At 41.6% G+C, this 17,480-nt stretch overlaps 1 protein-coding gene across 3 annotated transcripts in view; it reads right to left on the reverse strand.

Annotated features, from left to right (window-relative positions):
• LOC127444264 (slit homolog 2 protein-like) overlaps positions 1–17,480 on the reverse strand; it is a 199,330-nt gene that overhangs the window by 164,423 nt on the left and 17,427 nt on the right. For all 3 annotated transcript variants that reach the window (XM_051703541.1, XM_051703540.1, XM_051703539.1), the window contains exon 4: positions 7,627–7,698. In XM_051703541.1, coding sequence (XP_051559501.1) covers positions 7,627–7,698 — 72 coding nt within the window. The remainder of the gene's footprint in view (positions 1–7,626; positions 7,699–17,480) is intronic.

Genomic DNA, 17,480 nt, shown 5'->3' on the forward strand with positions numbered 1-17,480 from the left:
CATCAGCCCTGAAGGTATTCAGATGGATGAGGGGAAGGTAGAAGCTGTGAGATCATGGCCCACTCCTTCCACCATCAAGGGACTCCAGCGTTTTTAGGATTCGCCAACTTCTACCGTCGGTTCATTAGGAACTACAGCTCCATCACTGCTCCATTAACTTCCCTCCTCAAATCGAAGCCCAAGGCTCTATCCTGGACCCCCGAGGCTACCCACGCCTTTAAACATCTGAAGAATGCCTTCACCACAGCTCCACTCCTAATCCATCCAGACCCAAACAAACCTTTTGTGGTGGAGATAGATGCTTCCACTAACAGTGTAGGAGCCGTCCTATCTCAGCAGCAGGGGAAACCATCAAAACTCCATCCATGTGCCTACTTCTCCAAAAAACTCACCCCAGCGGAACAGAATTACGACATCGGAAACTGGGAGCTTTTGGCTATTAAGCTAGCCCTAGAAGAGTGGCAGCATTGGCTGGAGGGGGCCCATCATCCTTTTCTTGTGCTAACTGACCACAGAAACCTCGAGTATCTTCGGGAAGCTCGTCGACTCAATCCTCGCCAGGTACGATGGGCCCTCTTCTTCACACGCTTTGACTTCACCATCTCCTATCATCCAGGGGCCAAGAACTTCAAAGCAGATGCTCTTTCCCATCACAGAGGTACCCGAAACCATACTTCCTCCACATGTCATAGTGAGTCCCTTCCAGTGGTCCCTGGATGATAGCATTGCGTAAGCCGTTGCCACTGAACCTGCTCTGCTAGGCTGCCCCGCTAACAGGACCCATGTTCCAACTTCCCAACGTCTGACACTCATTTAGTCTGTACACTCCTCTTTGGGCACTGGCCACCCTGGGACCAACAGGACCCTCTTACTCATCCAGAACTGGTTCTGGTGGCTGCGTATGGATAGAGATGTCAGAAGGTTCGTCCAGGGATGTCCGGATTGCACCATGTCAAAGATCCCACGACAACTACCAGCTGGCAAACTCCTTCTGTTGCCCGTTCCATGTTGCCCTTGGTCACACCTGGGAGTGGACTTCATAATGGACTTCATAAGCCCTCTGAAGGATTCACCTGCTTGCTAGTAACAGTGGACCGATTCTCCAAGGCCTTCAAGCTGGTTCCCCTCAAGGGTCTTCTCACTGCCATGGAAATGGCTGAGATGATATTTAACCATGTTTTTGGTAATTATGGAATCCTGAAGACATCGTCTCCGACAGAGGTCCCCAGTTCATTTCAAGAGTCTGGAAGGCATTCTTCTCCCTCCTGGGTGTAACCGTCAGCCTCTCTTCTGGATACAATCCGCAGTGTAACGGGCAGACTGAAAGAAAGATCCAAGAGATTGGCCGATTTCTCAGAACCTTCTTTCATCGCCGCCAGAACCGTCGGAGTCACTTCCTGTCCTGGGTCGTGTACGCACAGAACTCCCTGCGTCAGCCTTCCACCAATCTCACTCCATTCCAGTGCATACTCAGCTACCAACTCCCTCTCTTTCCATGGTCCGGAGAGCCGTCCGATGTTCCATCAGTCGACCATTGGTTTTTAGAGAGCGAGAGGGTCTGGGACTTAGCTCACCACCACCTGCAATGGGCTGTGCACCGCCAGAAGAGCCACACTGATGCCCGGAGATCTTCAACTCCTGTTTACCAGCCCAGGCAGAAGGTGTGGCTCTCCACGAGGGACATTAGGCTGTGCCTCCCATGTAAAAATCTAAGTCCCCATTACATTGGTCCCTTCACCATCTCAAAACAAATAAATCCAGTCACATACCAACTTCAATTCCTACCTCAATATCGTATTCACTCTACATTCCACGTCTCCCTTTTGAAACCTCACCACCTGTGTCTCTCTCTCCTCAATCCACAGAGCCTGGTCCAGCTGACGAACCCCTCCGCCGCTGATCCTGGAAGACGGACCTGTCTACGCGGTTAGAGACATCTTGGACTCCCGGCGCCGCAGGGGTCATCTCGAGTACCTCATGGACTGGGAAGGCTACTGTCCTGAAGAGAGATCATGGGTACCTTGGGATGGCATCCTAGATCCGACCCTACTCACCAACTTCCATGACACTCATCCGAATTGTCCAGCTCCTCGTGGTCGGGGTCAGCCATGGTGTCGGGAGGTACAGCCCTCTGGAGCAGCCCGTGGAGGGGGGTGGGGTAATTTCAAGGATTCACCAGGCTCTCTCGCCACACACACACAGCCTTCCCTCTCTCCCGAATACTAATCACCTGCACCTGTCTCTCATCACCACGCTAATCAGCTCCCTATATAAGCCACACTCACTCCTCAGTCAATGTCTGGTCTTCCATGGAATACAGACTCACTTACCTGCTACTTACCTGTTCTCCAGCAAAGTCTTCAAAGTTCCACTGCAGCGATATCCAACGATTTCTCCAAGGATCCTCTCCAATGTTTCCAACAGTCTGTTTCCCCTGTTTCTCCTCTCCTCGTGTCCCCGTCTGATGTTTGTGAGTGTAGCTCATCAAGGACTCTCACTTCCTATATGAATACAGACTGTTATCAGTGTACTGCTCATCATTTACTGTTCAGCATCTTCTGATTGATACTCACCTGTTTACTTAAACTGTGTGTTTAATAAATACCTGCCTTCGGGTTCAAACATCATCTTCGAGTCTGGGTTTCCATTACAACTTTCACATTTTTCAACTTACATTTTTCTGATTGACCTCATAATCAATCATTTCAATCATTCATAATATTGTATTTTACTATTCATTATACTCTGAATATGTTGATGTGTTATGTTATTATGCCAATAACAAAATAAAATGTATTACTATGACTAAAGACAAAGGGTACTACAATGCCTGTGGGTACTAAATAAAAAACGGGGTGGGGGTGTGTGTGTAAAAGTGAATGAGTCTATTAAATCCGTCTGCAGGCAAAAATATTAATCTAATTGAATTTCCTGAAATGATTGAGCTGTATTTGTATGAAAGGAAAAAAAAGCATGTGAAGAAAGAGATTTTGGCTGTGGTGAATTCAATACTTTTTACTACTGGCGTACAAACATGCCAAAATTATTTTTCAAGTCAACCAGAACTATACTGCATGCAGCAAAGGTGACACACACAGTTAAACACAGTAAATTCAATGTTTACACCACAATTGTCCATAAAGAACATATCTATTACAACTGCTGTTAGCTCTTAAGGTAAGCAGAAATGTTAAAGTACAATTCCTCAAAATGTTGTTTGCTTGCCATTTTGTAAACTCAAATATTGTATGAAGAAATTAAGAGCATGATGTGCTTCAGATTTAGACAGTACCTGTTGCATCTTGCTTGAATATTCTCATTTGCATATTTTTTAGACAAACAACCTATAAAACATAGTAGTCAACAGGCAGCAACTGAATGTGAGGCAATTGACTAATTGTGAATAATACATTTTTCTGAAATTATGAAATTTCTTGCGCTTTAGCTGAATTCTTCTGATTACCTTTGATCTTCAGAGAAGATATGCAAATAACTTAAATGCACAACTTGCACATATACAAACAAACTCCAGAGAAAGAACACACACACTTCAACACACATGTACACACATGTCTACAAGCTTGAGGTTTTTCCATTATGAGTCATAATTATCACTATGGCAACAGGCTATAAAATCTTTTCCTGTCTTCATTAAAATCTGATTATGAATGAAATTAAATCCCACACACACACATGCATGCTCGTACACACACACACACACACACACACACACATGCGCACACACACACACACACACACACAAACCTTATAACGCTATACTTCTACAGACAGGCATCACTTCACTTCATTGTATCTGTCTTTAATTTCAAAAGTCTTCCCACCAACTCATGTGAACAGACAAGGCTTAGCACAAGTGTGTGTGTCTCTGTGTTGTGTGCGTCTGTGTGTGTTTTGTGAGCTAACAGGACTGGGGTTAAGCGTCCACTCCGCAGACAAAATCCAAACTCTCTACAGCACTGTGACCTAGGAAACGCAGAGCTCGGTAAACACACACACTCACACACACTCTGAGATGGCAAAATGTTGGCTTGTCTAGCATTTGGTGTGCAGATTAAGCAAGAAAACCACTATGATGTTTCGCCCCGTAATCTTGTCTGGCACATTTCTCAATGAAACCGCACAGTCAAAGCCATATTTAAAATCAACTGAGCGTGTGTGTGTGTGAACCCAAAGCCACTGCTAATAGACATGACAGGAATATGAAGATCTGCTGCCTTCAGTCACCATTCACTTTTTATATACAATGAAAGTGAATGGTGACTGAGGCTCACTTTCAGCCTAACATCTGCTTTTGTGCTCCACGGAAGAAAGAAAGTTATATGGAACAACATGATGGTGAGTTTTCATTTTTAGGTTAACTCTCCCTTTAACTTCTTCTTTATAGCACTTTTGCATACTCACAATTGTGCTGTTAAATTACTGTCATACTGATATTCAGTACAACAGCACTCTTGCTCGTGTGATTTTGCTTAATTCAACCTCTCACTTTTCCTACTTGTGCAAGATTCAATTCATCTTACAAAGCTGTTCTCATAACATAATGTCAGTGTCACCAGAGGTTTCATAATGTTTTTCTTTGGCTTAGATGTCCTGAAACATTAGTACCCTTAATGATTTAAATTTATGATAGGAGGTGATGCCAGACTTTTCATCTTTTCATCCAAAAACATACAGTATGAACATTTATCAATATCTGTCCTTATGACTCAAAGTAAAAATCACACACAATAACCATTGTAAGGCATTTGATTTGACTTAATGACCAGTGACAGGCTCAATAAAAGCCACACACAGACATCACAGTGGGAGAAATTCCTGCGGTGGTCAGACACACCCACAAATGCATTTAGAAAGTTTGCACTGTGTGAAACAGCACGAACGGTTACTGGATTAGGGATGATGGTGACGTGACATGACAACAGTAACCGTAGTAACCATGAGCTGGCATTCACACCAGTCTGATCCAGAGCGGGAAAAAGTGTACACCGAAACCCCCACCCCAATCCTCAAAATCAATATTAAAGGTATAGTTCACCCAAAATTAATGTAGGCTGAATGTTAGCCATGTTACCATTCACATTCATTGTATGGAAAAAAGTTGCATTGAAAGTGCATGGGTTTGGAACAACATCAGGGTGAGTAAACAATGACAGAATTTTTATTTTCACTGAACTATCCTTTTAGAATTTAGGAATATCTTCCAAACTAAACCACTTTCTCTTTTTCTATACTTCAATTTCTATACTACTGTAGGGTTTTTAAAGAGTTCTTAATGGACCATGAAAGATCGAACCAATCTTTTGCTTTCTTTACCTTCACTCCTCCTCCTTTCTTTCTCCATCAGTCCTATTCTTCTTTCTTCTTTCTTTGGGAAACTCCCCGTTTCCCACTTTCTCTCTAACCAAACACACACAGCTGTGACCGACCTGCTATCCATGAGAAATGTTATCTGAACGTTCTCTCCAAAATAACAATGATATTGAAAGGTCTTCAAACAGGCCCGGCCTCTGACGAGACAAAAGGCAGAAATAGTTTAGCTGCTACTGTGGCAGCAGCCATACGTGTGTAACCATAACTCAAATGAACACAGAAACACACACACGTACACATACACGCGCACACACACACGCACACACACACACATACAGCAGAAGCTGGGGTCACTAGTGCACCTGGCAAAATGAACAAAACAAGCCCTAGATGGTTCTGTCACCCTCCTTGCAGACCATCCCCCTCCCCAAAAATTACACACACTCCATCCAGACACATTAACGTCAAACCTGATCAGAGTGGGTGATAGAAAGAAAGAAAGAAAGAAAGAAAGAAAGAAAAAAAGACATTCTATGACAATTAAAGCATGGGAAAAGGAGCAAAATAGTGAGAAACGAGATAGACAGAGTAATGAAAGGCAGACGGATAAAAGCTGCACATGTTAGCCACAGTTGTACAGCAACAGAAATAATCTAATGAGCAGAGAACACACTCTCTCTATATGTACGTTTGTGCCAAACCATCAAATCAAATAACACTATCAAGAAAGTGTTATACACTAGCAATGATCCCTCTCTTTTCTTATTGTCTTTTTTTCTCTCACACACACACACACACACACACACACACACACACACCTGCTGCCATCTTGTTGAAAATGAGTTGACAGACAGAACAGAGAATCCTGCCTAAGAGTCATTAAATCCCATATGTGCTTACACACACACACACACACACACACACACACACACACACGCATACACACACACACACACACACACACACACACACACACACTACACACACACATGTTGGCGCGGTTATCCTTATGAGGACTCTCCATAGACATAATGATTTTTATACTGTATGAACTATAGATTCTGTCCCCTAACCGTAACACTACCCCTAAACCTAATCCTCACAAAAAACTTTCTGCATTTTTACATTTAAAAAAACCCATAGTTTAGTATGTTTTTTAAGCGATTTGAATTATGGGGACACTAGAAATGTCATAAACCACATTTATAGCATAATACCCTTATAATTACCAGTTTGTAACCTAAAAAAATGTCCTTGTAAACCACCCAGACTCACCCACACACACACACACACACACACACAAAAACACACATTCTCATCTGATGCTTTTTAAATTTCCTTGGCAAATGTATCAATACATTTCTTTAAGATTTTATTTCAGGCCCAGCATTTTACTTTACAAAGTCTCCCAAACACACACCTGATAGTTGAGACAGAATATCTGGGTGTATTTTTGAAATAGACCACACGCACAACCATACCATGACAAGAACATGAAGAGTGGCTGTATGACGGCAGCAACATGAGGGATATGTTCAGCAGTACACACACACACACACACACACACACACACACACACACTTCCTCCATCAGTCTCCTGCACAGTCCGTTAGAATGTTGCTTTTCCTGGTAAAGCTGTTAGCTTTCGCTCTCCTTCCTCTCTATCTCTCAGAGCAGCAGATGTTTAAGTGTGTATTTCTTTTTAACTCAATTTAATCTGTTCATGGTCTGAACCTCTCTTACTGCTGATCCCTAGATTGACATAACTCAATTATAAACACACGCATACACTCCTGTCTGGGAGCAGAGTAATGAGCTAGATTAAGAAGACAGAGCTCAAGATTTTGCTGTATTTCTCCTTAAAATGCAATGCCACTCTTTTAGTGTTTCAAAATAATCAAAAAATCTAATTAATTAAAGCAAAATTAAATCTACAAATCAAACGGAAAACAAAAGGAACCAATCGGCAAACTGTATTTAAATTTATAATGAGTGATTCTGTCGGCTTCAATGTGAAAGATCCCGAATTCTGCAATCATGCAGCAAGAAGACAGCAACAGAAACTCGTGCAAGCACAGAATTACGTGCTTAAAATAAACAACTTAGTTTGTAAAATCTACATGTATAAATAAGTAAATGAAAAAAGACAAAAATCTCATTTAAAAAAGGCAACAAAAGAGGTACCAAGTGTGAGACATGGAAAAGAGAAAGAGAATGAAAGAGAAAGAGGGGGAGGAAAGACAAGGAGAAAAAAGAGGGAGAGGAAAGAGAGGGGCAAAATGATAAAGGACTCACAGTCTGAAGAGTTTGGTAGTGCCCAGAAACAGCAACTCCGGAAGAACCTGAAGATTATTCCTGTTGAGACGCCTGCAAATACAGACAAATGTGGCAATATGAAATCACACGAAAATTCACTTAAATGCATGTGAGCAAAATTCAGTGACTGCGAAGCACCAGGAACAATATTCGGTGTGTAGCAGACAGTAACTGTTTCCATAAAAGTCTGTTTGCAAGATAGGCTGAATAAAATGATCTTAGTCCGGACACAGTTACAGCAATCAACTACAAATATTTTATAGAACATTGGAAAAACTGAAATGTTTTAATACAATAAATATGAATAGATTCCAAATAAAATGTGTGGCAAAACATAAAAAAAAATCTGAAAATGTTTACAGAAATATGTAATGATTGTGTTGTGTTGAAATAATAATAATAAAATAAAAAAAACATTTAAAATACTCAATTTGGGCCAGCCGGCCATCAACTTCAGCCTTAGCTTGTGTGTGTGTGTGTGTGTGTGTGTGCGTGTGTCTGTGTGTGTGTGTGTGTGTGTGTCTGTGTGTGTGTGTGTGTGTGTGTGTGTGTCTGGCAGACACTGTCAGTGTGTGGGGGCATCAAGCAAACACACACAGACAAAGACCAGCCCGGAAAAACAGATGTGGGAAAAACAAACAGAACGTCTCACACTAAGTGAAGGGAAAGAACTTACAGTGCAAACAGACACACACACAAACACACACATCATGAAAAGAAATGATGCATACTTAGTTTAGTTCAATGACACTTCAACAGTAAAAACTGACTTCTTGCCCTCTCTGTCTTTCTCTCTGTTCTTTGACATCATAAAAAACTGAGCAATATTAATGGCTATATACATTATGCAGTGCATATATAATAGACATTATGCATGACAATCAGCACATATATAATACTCACTGCGCATATTGATGAAGAATGGCGCCATCGCTGTCAGTGTGTTAGATTAATGAGGCTTGAGATTAATCAATAATGTTTTTAATACTGGAATACTGATCGTTCAGAGTGTCTTATTAAGCATCTGTGAGTTTTAAGAACCTCTAAAACTGCATTATGCTGTCTGCTGATAGTAGGAGAATGTTAATTAAGCAATATCAACAAGCAAGACATCAGCATGATTGCAAGGGTGATATTGCTTTAACACAACAGTTCTATAAACAAGACATAAATATTCAGTAAATTGCATTCTAAACACAATATGGCCAGTTATTTTGTCTCATTTTGCTTTACTAACTAAAATAGTTCCAAGCAATGCACAGACTAGTAGCCTGTCTGGAACATCATGAACACAGACACATGGAGTGGTACAAACAGTAAAGCGTCCAAAGGCTGTTACACTAAATATTAGCACTCCTGGAACACAACTTGTCTAATCAGATTTGAAGACCAGAACTAACTGTTGTATAAAACAATACCAATAACTGCTTTTCTATTCAGTCAAGTGCGTTGAGTTGAGATTCACTGCTTAAATACTTGTGTGTATGTCCGCATATGAGATTTACCACATGGACACATACACAAACACAAATAACAATTACACTTACACTTACACACATTAGGTATGCGCAATTAATCTGAAAAATAATTTAGCATTACATTTATGGCTGACACAATTAACTAATCATGAAAAGAGACACTTACAGCATTTAATGTAGGGTCTACTCCCATTGCGTCAAAGAGTGATTTTACATGCACAACAATATGCTGATAACTACCAAAAATCAGCTATATATACATTATATTGCCAAAGTTTTCGCTCACCCATCCAAATAATTGAATTCAGGTGTTCCAATCACTTCCATGGCCACAGGTGTATAAAATGAAGCACCTAGGCATGCAGACTGCTTCTACAAACATTTGTGAAAGAATGGGCCGCTCTCAGGAGCTCAGTGAATTCCAGCGTGGTACTGTGATAGGATGCCACCTGTGCAACAAGTCCAGTCGTGAAATTTCCTCGCTACTAAATATTCCACAGTCAACTGTCAGTGGTATTATAACAAAGTGGAAGCGATTGGGAATGACAGCAACTCAGCCATGAAGTGGTAGGCCACGTAAAATGACAGAGCGGGGTCAGCGGATGCTGAGGCGCATAGTGCGCAGAGGTCGCCAACTTTCTGCAGAGTCAATCGCTATAGACCTCCAAAGTTCATGTGGCCTTCAGATTAGCTCAAGAACAGTGCATAGAGAGCTTCATGGAATGGGTTTCCATGGCCGAGCAGCTGTATCCAAGCAATACATCACCAAGTGCAATGCAAAGCGTCGGATGCAGTGGTGTAAAGCACGCCGCCACTGGACTCTAGAGCAGTGGAGATGCGTTCTCTGGAGTGACGAATCACGCTTCTCCATCTGGCAATCTGATGGACGAGTCTGGGTTTGGCGGTTGCCAGGAGAACGGTACTTGTCTGACTGCATTGTGCCAACTGTGAAGTTTGGTGGAGGGGGGATTATGGTGTGGGGTTGTTTTTCAGGAGCTGGGCTTGGCCCCTTAGTTCCAGTGAAAGGAACTCTGAATGCTTCAGCATACCAAGAGATTTTGGACAATTCCATGCTCCCAACTTTGTGGGAACAGTTTGGGGATGGCCCCTTCCTGTTCCAACATGATTGCGCACCAGTGCACAAAGCAAGGTCCATAAAGACATGGATGAGTGAGTTTGGTGTGGAAGAACTTGACTGGCCTGCACAGAGTCCTGACCTCAACCCGATAGAGCACCTTTGGGATGAATTAGAATGAAGACTGCGAGCCAGGCCTTCTCGTCCAACATCAGTGTCTGACCTCACAAATGTGCTTCTGGAAGAATGATCAAAAATTCCCATAAACACACTCCTAAACCTTGTGGAAAGCCTTCCCAGAAGAGTTAAAGCTGTTATAGCTGCAAAGGGTGGGCCGATGTCATATTAAACCCTATGGATTAAGAATGGGATGTCACTTAAGTTCATATGCGTCTAAAGGCAGATGAGCGAATACTTTTGGCAATATAGTGTATATATATATATATATATAAAAAAAATTCCAACAACACAAAAAATGCTCTTACATGAGATTTGAAATCATTATTATTCTCTGCTTTTGATGTCAAAACATGAACAGCCATGTGCACAACTCTAGCGCACTTTGGATGAACCCGTAAGAACAGCGGTTAAGGTTTTACATGCAGCGTGAAATCGGGGTTATGGGCAAAAATCTACGTGAACCAATCAGTTTATGTTTAAACCATTTATGACTTTAACCCAATAAAAGAAAAACGTTTAAGACATTTACAGTACACGACCACAAAAGTTTTCTGTTCATTAAAGGGATAGCTCACCCAAAAATGAAAATGTATATTTATAGAAATTTATGGTAAAAAAGGACTTAAAAATGTATGTTTCTCACCCACACCTATATTATCACTTCTGAATATATGGATTTAACCATTGGAGTCATATGGATTGCTTTTATGCTGCCTTTATATGCTTTTTGGACCTTCAAAATTCTGGCCGCCATTCACTTGCAATGTATGGACCTACAGAACTGAAATTTTCTTATAAGAATCTTTTTTATTCAGCAGAAGAAAGAAAGTCATACACACCTAGGATGGCATGAAGGTGAGCAAATGATGAGCAATTTTCATTTTTGGTGAATTATCCTTTTAAGCATAAACGGTGTAAAAAGTTTTCCTTTCAACATGTTGTTTGCCGCACTTGAGCAATGTAACCAATCGCAGACATGTCTGTTGTGTGCATAAATGCTTGGTGGATCAGCTGTGTTTAAATTACTGTACAGGTCTATCAATAATGGAAACTGTCCTAATGAGCATGCCCAGACGAAATCTGTGGACTCTTCTGTGCTGATTTTTGAGGAAAATCTGCCGAATTCTGTGGAATGTATTTAAAAATGGTAAAATTTGAGAGTTGCAAGGGTCGGACATGTGAACGGCGAGCTCTGCGCACTTTGCTAGTTTTTAATACTTTTTGTGACATAAACCAGTGAGATTCGATACACCCTGTTCCATAACTGTTCTATGAAGACAATATGCCAAAGAATTCAAAATCTTCGGGCTCTGGAGACATTAAAAGACACTTATGTGCTCAAGCTGATACCCCTGACCGGGCTGCAGTCCGGGGACTCAGTTTGGATGGTGCAGTGGGAGAAATTCGGCGTCAGCTGTCAAGCATATTGGCAATGCTGGTGAAGGTCATTGCTGACTTGGAGGATCTTGCTGAAATACGTCAATCGATCACTGCCATGGAGACGAAGTTCCGGATCGATTATCTGGAGTCATCGGAGAGGGAATTAGCTGCTAATCCGCTAGCGACCAAGATAGACTTGGAGCGTGTTTGGGAAAAGTTGTAAGACCTTGAGAATCGTAATCGGTGAAACAATGTCTGAATTGTTGGAATTCCTGAGAAAGAAGGCCAAGATATGGTGAAATTCCTAGACGAGCTCTTCCCGAGTCTGCTCGATATAACAGGCCATATGCTGGAAATCGAGCAAGCTCACAGAGTTCTGGCTTGGAGATCCACAGACGGAGACAGGCCCGATCAATTCTGGCCAAATTTCTGAGATCATCCGATAAAGATCTTGTGTTACGCGAGGCGAGGAGTAAAGGAAGTCTTTCTTGGAAGAATCACAGCATTTCATTGTTCCCAGACTTTGCGAATTTGACAAGAGAGACACGTGATTGATTCAAGGAATGCAAGAAACTCTTACATCAATGGAAGGTCACTTTTGCACTGATGTTCCCAGCCAAATTGAGAACAGATACTAAGGATGGCCGCAAAATATTTACATGCCCACAGCAAGCGATGTCCTTCATAAAGTCAATGGAATGAGTAAGTCATTGTGTGATGCTCTTGATGCAGCCGAGTGAACCTGACTCACTGAACATTCACTTGACCATCTGAGGAAACTGGGCGCCTTCTTTGTTTCTTTTTGTGTTGGCCTAGTGGCTGGAGTTTGTTTTGTGGAATAACACTCCTTCAGGACAGTTTGTGGATGTATCTGCACGTTCTTTGTGCTTATGCCCCCTATTGGATGGAGTTTGTTTTGTGGAATATTTCTTGCAAACATTGGAGTGATTAGGGCATTTGTTGCTCTCGTGTAACAGCCGAGTAGGCCTGACTCACTGAACATTCACTTGACTGTCCAAGGAAACTGAACGCCTTTTTTGTTTCTTTTTGTGCTGGTTCCGCCAAGCAGCTGGAGTTTGTTTTGTGGAATAACACTCCTTTGTGACAGTATGTGGATGAATATGCATGTTCTTTTTGCTTATGCCTCCTATTGGATGGAGTTTGTTTTGTGGAATATTTCTTGCAAATCATTAGAGTGATTAAGGCATGTGTTACACTCATGTAACAGCCGAATGGGCTGGCTCACTGAACATTCATTTGACTGGCCGAGGAAACTGAATGGCCTTTTTGTTTTTTGTACTGGTTCCGCCCTGGCGGCTGGAGCTTGTTTTGTGGAGGAGCACAACTTCGGGACAGTTATGTGGATGAATCTACATGCTCTTTGTGCTTATGCCTCATACTGGCTGGAGTTTGTTTTATAGATTATATAAAGGTTGAATTTGGTTAATATTTACGCACCTAACACTGATGATCAGGGCTTTTTATAGATCTTGAAGGGATGTTGCAAGCCGCTGGCACCCCTCATGATATAATATTGGGAGGAAACTTTAATCTTTTGATGGACTCAGTCCTTGATCATAGCGAAGCAAAAGTGTGTAAGCCCCCTAGAGCAACATTGACACTTCACAGGATGTGTAAAAAATTTTGGTCTTACAGATATTTGGAGACTTTTGAACCCATCTGGTAGGGACTATAAATTATTTTCATCAGTCCATAACATTTATTCTAGAATAGATTTTTTATATATATACTGTATATCTAAGTCCCTCATTTCATCTGTTGTTGATTGTTCAGTTAGAAACATTTTAGTCTCAGATCACGCCCTGGTAAGTTTAGAGGTGATGCCATATATGGAGAAGAAATCATGTAGTTGGTGCTTTAATCTATCCCTTTTGCAAAATTTAATGTATCCCTTTTGCAGAATCCCTTTGTTGGCATGGCTTGGGTGGCACTTAAGGCAGTTCTTAGGGGTCGGATCATACAGTATGCCTCATTCATCAAAAAATCCAAAGCACGGGAACTTGTGGAGTTGGAAGGGAATATTAAAAGTGCCGAGGCAGAGCTGAAGCGCCGAATATCGTCTGATGGCCTCAGATAATTGACCCGATTGAAATACAGATATAATACTATTTTGTCACGGAAGGTGGAGTTTTCAGGGTAAGACAGTCATACTTTGAGTCGGGGGACAAAGCAGGGAAGCTTTTGGCTAGATATATAAAGCAGAGAGAGTCTTTTTCTTCCATTCCCTCAGTGAAATCTGCTGGTGGTGAAATACTTATTTACCTCAGCCATTGATATTAATAATGCTTTTAAAGAATTCTATCTTGATCTCTATAGTTCCACATCTTCGTCTAATGATGAAGACATTAGAAACTTTGTGGAACCATTAGAACTCCCTAAATTGACAAAAAATTCTCTTGATTCTGAGATAACCTTGGAGGAGCTTGGCGAGGTAATTAAGGCCTTGTCTACAGGCAAGGCTCCAGGGCCAGATGGTTTTGCCATTTAATTTTTTTGATCTTATGCTACAGAACTGGACACTTTTTTTAGAAGTTTATATGGAATCATTAAAGAATGGAAAGCTTCCACCAACCATGACACGAGCTCGGATCAGTCTGATTTTTAAAAAGGACAAAGATCCAAGCGAGTGTAAGAGTTACAGTCCAATTTCCCTGATCCAGCAAGACGTTAATATGTTGTCAAAAATTCTGGCTAACCGATTACGTAAAGTTATGACATCTCTTATACATACAGATCAGGTGGGTTTTATTTGGGGCCACAGCTCTTCTGATAACATTAGGCCTTTCATCAATATTATGTGGTCAGTGGCGAATGATCAGACTCCGGTCGTGGCCATCTCACTTGACGCCGAAAAGGTGTTTGATATGGTAGAATGGGATTATCTTTTTAAGGTTTTGGAAATATAAGGGTTCGGGAATAATTTTATTTGATGGATTACCATACCTTACCAGCCGGAGCGTCCAAATTTGGGAACAATTATTCCCATGGTTCTTGTCTCAGTATCTTTGCCGTCCAATCACCGATTTTATTTCTGAAAACTGCCAGATACTCATGACAATATAAGCTAAAAGCACATATGATTGGTTAAGGGGTTACTGGGCATGAATAATAAATATATCATCATCCGCGTCATCCTCCATTTGCCTCAGCGAAGTCAGAGAGGATACACCGGGAGATTATTTCCAGTGTTGGACTTACTGCTTCAAATTGAAAACTGAGGCAATCTTTTGAGGTAAGACAAGTTATTTAACATGTGTTGTCAATATTTTCTATTGAAAGTCAAAACGTTTTAGTTACAAAGCATTTATTTGTAGGAGTAACTCTAGTTATTTCTGGAAAAAAATGACATGACCGTCGGCGTTCATCAGACAGGCAGCTAGCCTCTATTTTTAAGCACATTTCTGTGAAACGATAAATAAACATTAGCTAGCAATACTATGTACATTTTTAGCTAAATATCAATAACTTATTTGGCCAATTTTGTCACTTGTGAAAAATCCGCCTGAAGTAATGTGAGGCAGAGAGCAGACGCTGTTCAGACTTGCCTGGAAACTGGCCTGCTAGTTAGATAAGTTATCTAGCTTGTTGATTTTCCATGTAATAAAAAATTTTTTTTAGATATCTTTCTATAATTTAGCAGATAGCCATACCCATCCATCACGCAGACATGATTTTAGGTTGTGTGTAGCTTCCTGTTCACAAGGAAAGTGTGAGAGGGCTGTCTGCAGTTGGACATTCTGGTTAGTCTGCAAGCCTTTGGTGACTATTCAGTGTATGGATTTGTGAAGAACACACTGCTGGCTACAAATTGTTGTACTTTTTTTTCTGTTGTATAGATGGATAGAGACTATGGCTCCCTGCTTTGCACCCTCAAGAGGTGGAGGCTGCTGACTGCTGATGAGCTTAGGTTCATAGCAGAGGAGGACATGACTCATGAGGGCATGAGCACACAGGAGGAAGATCTGCTGGACCAGGAACTACTGCAGGAAGACCCGGACCATGAGGAGATGAGGAACCTGATCACCAGCCAAGACCATCAACTGGGTATGTATGAATGTGTATGTATTGTTTGTTTCTATTTCTCATATGACTGATACTCACAGTAACACTAACACTGTTACTCTTATTATTTTGGGTATGGCTAGCCATTCTCACACAGGTCCCAAGCCAGCTAGAATGCATAAATGCTTCATTGACTCTGTTTCTTATCCCTCGTACTCTGACATCGATTCACAGGCACCAAAACCTCTCCCATTTAAGCCTAGCCGTCCATTCGGTATTGACTTTGGTAGCGTGCATCAGGCTGTGCGGTCAACCTCCAATATGATGTTTACTCAGGCTATTGCTGCTGAGATATGCAGCTTTACAAACTGTCAGGGGTGGGAGCTCATCCTAAACTGTCTGTCATATTCCAGCTACCAAGGAGCTTGAATGGAGGTGACCCCTGATGAATTTGACAAATTTCTTTGTTGCTCATTTACATGGGGTTTTCAATTCTCCCTGATTCCCATCGTCACTGGGGAACCAAGTCACTTCAGGGCTCGTGGGTGAGGGGATTTATGTCGTGTGACCGCTACAAGGCTCTTTTAGCAGCTCTACATGTTGTAGACCCTACCACAGAGGGTAATCAGGATCACCTTAGGAAGTTGCATTATCTTATGGACCACCTCAAACAAAACTGCCAGCAGCTCTTTCAGCCTAACCAAAATCTCGCAGCAGATGAACGTATGGTCAAGTCTAAAGCTCGGTCAGGATTTAAACAATACATGAAGGGCAAGCCAACTCGGTGGGGTTTTAAATTATGGGTAATTGCAACATCAGACTTGGGGTAAACTCTTGACTTTAATGTTTACACAGATAGTCATGATGAACGTGTCACTGACTTGGCCACCAAAGTAGTTGAATCGTTACTGCAGCCATTCAAAGACCAGGGCCACAATGTTTGGTTTGACAACTTTTACACGTCCTCAGCTCTTATGGTTAAGTTGTTAGAAATGGGAACTTATGCCTGTGGGACATGCAGGGCGAATCGTAAACTGTTTCCTGCAGAATTTAAAGACATCAAAAGATGGGAACGCAAGACAGTTTGTGGGGATATTAGGTGGTGTAGGATTGAGGGGAATATACTTGTAATTCAGTGGAAGGACACACGTGCAGTTACATGCCTCTCCAATTTCCACAATGCGAATGGCTCAACCGAAATTACTAGGTCTGTTATTAAAATTTTTATTGATTCCATACACAAAAACCAATAAACACAACAAAAAATACGGAATTAGTTATATAAATTAAAACCCCTCCCCCCGAACCCCCCCCACCCCCCCCCCCCGACACAAACACGCATTACAGTGGTCTCTTACAATTATAACAAAAAATTTGAAACAAACTAAAATAATACTTTCAAAAAACAAGAGTGCACATACACATCAAACTAAAAATTTAAAATCAAAAATCCCTCTCCACTGCCCCTCCCCGAGAACCCTCCAAGAAATCCAAATATCCACCCCACTTCCTATTAAACAAATCCCACTTTCCCAACCTTCTGAAATTCGCCTCCTCAAATGCCGCAACCTCACTCATCTCCCCGCACCACTCACGAAACGAGGGTGTCCAAGCCATCTTCAACCCCCTGAGGATTATCTCCTCGCCACCATAACTCCGGCCAGGACCCAACCTCTCAAGTGACTATCCCCAAAATT

The sequence above is a fragment of the Myxocyprinus asiaticus genome, chromosome 7 (assembly GCF_019703515.2).
Source record: "Myxocyprinus asiaticus isolate MX2 ecotype Aquarium Trade chromosome 7, UBuf_Myxa_2, whole genome shotgun sequence".
Classification (NCBI taxonomy): Eukaryota; Metazoa; Chordata; class Actinopteri; order Cypriniformes; family Catostomidae; genus Myxocyprinus; species Myxocyprinus asiaticus.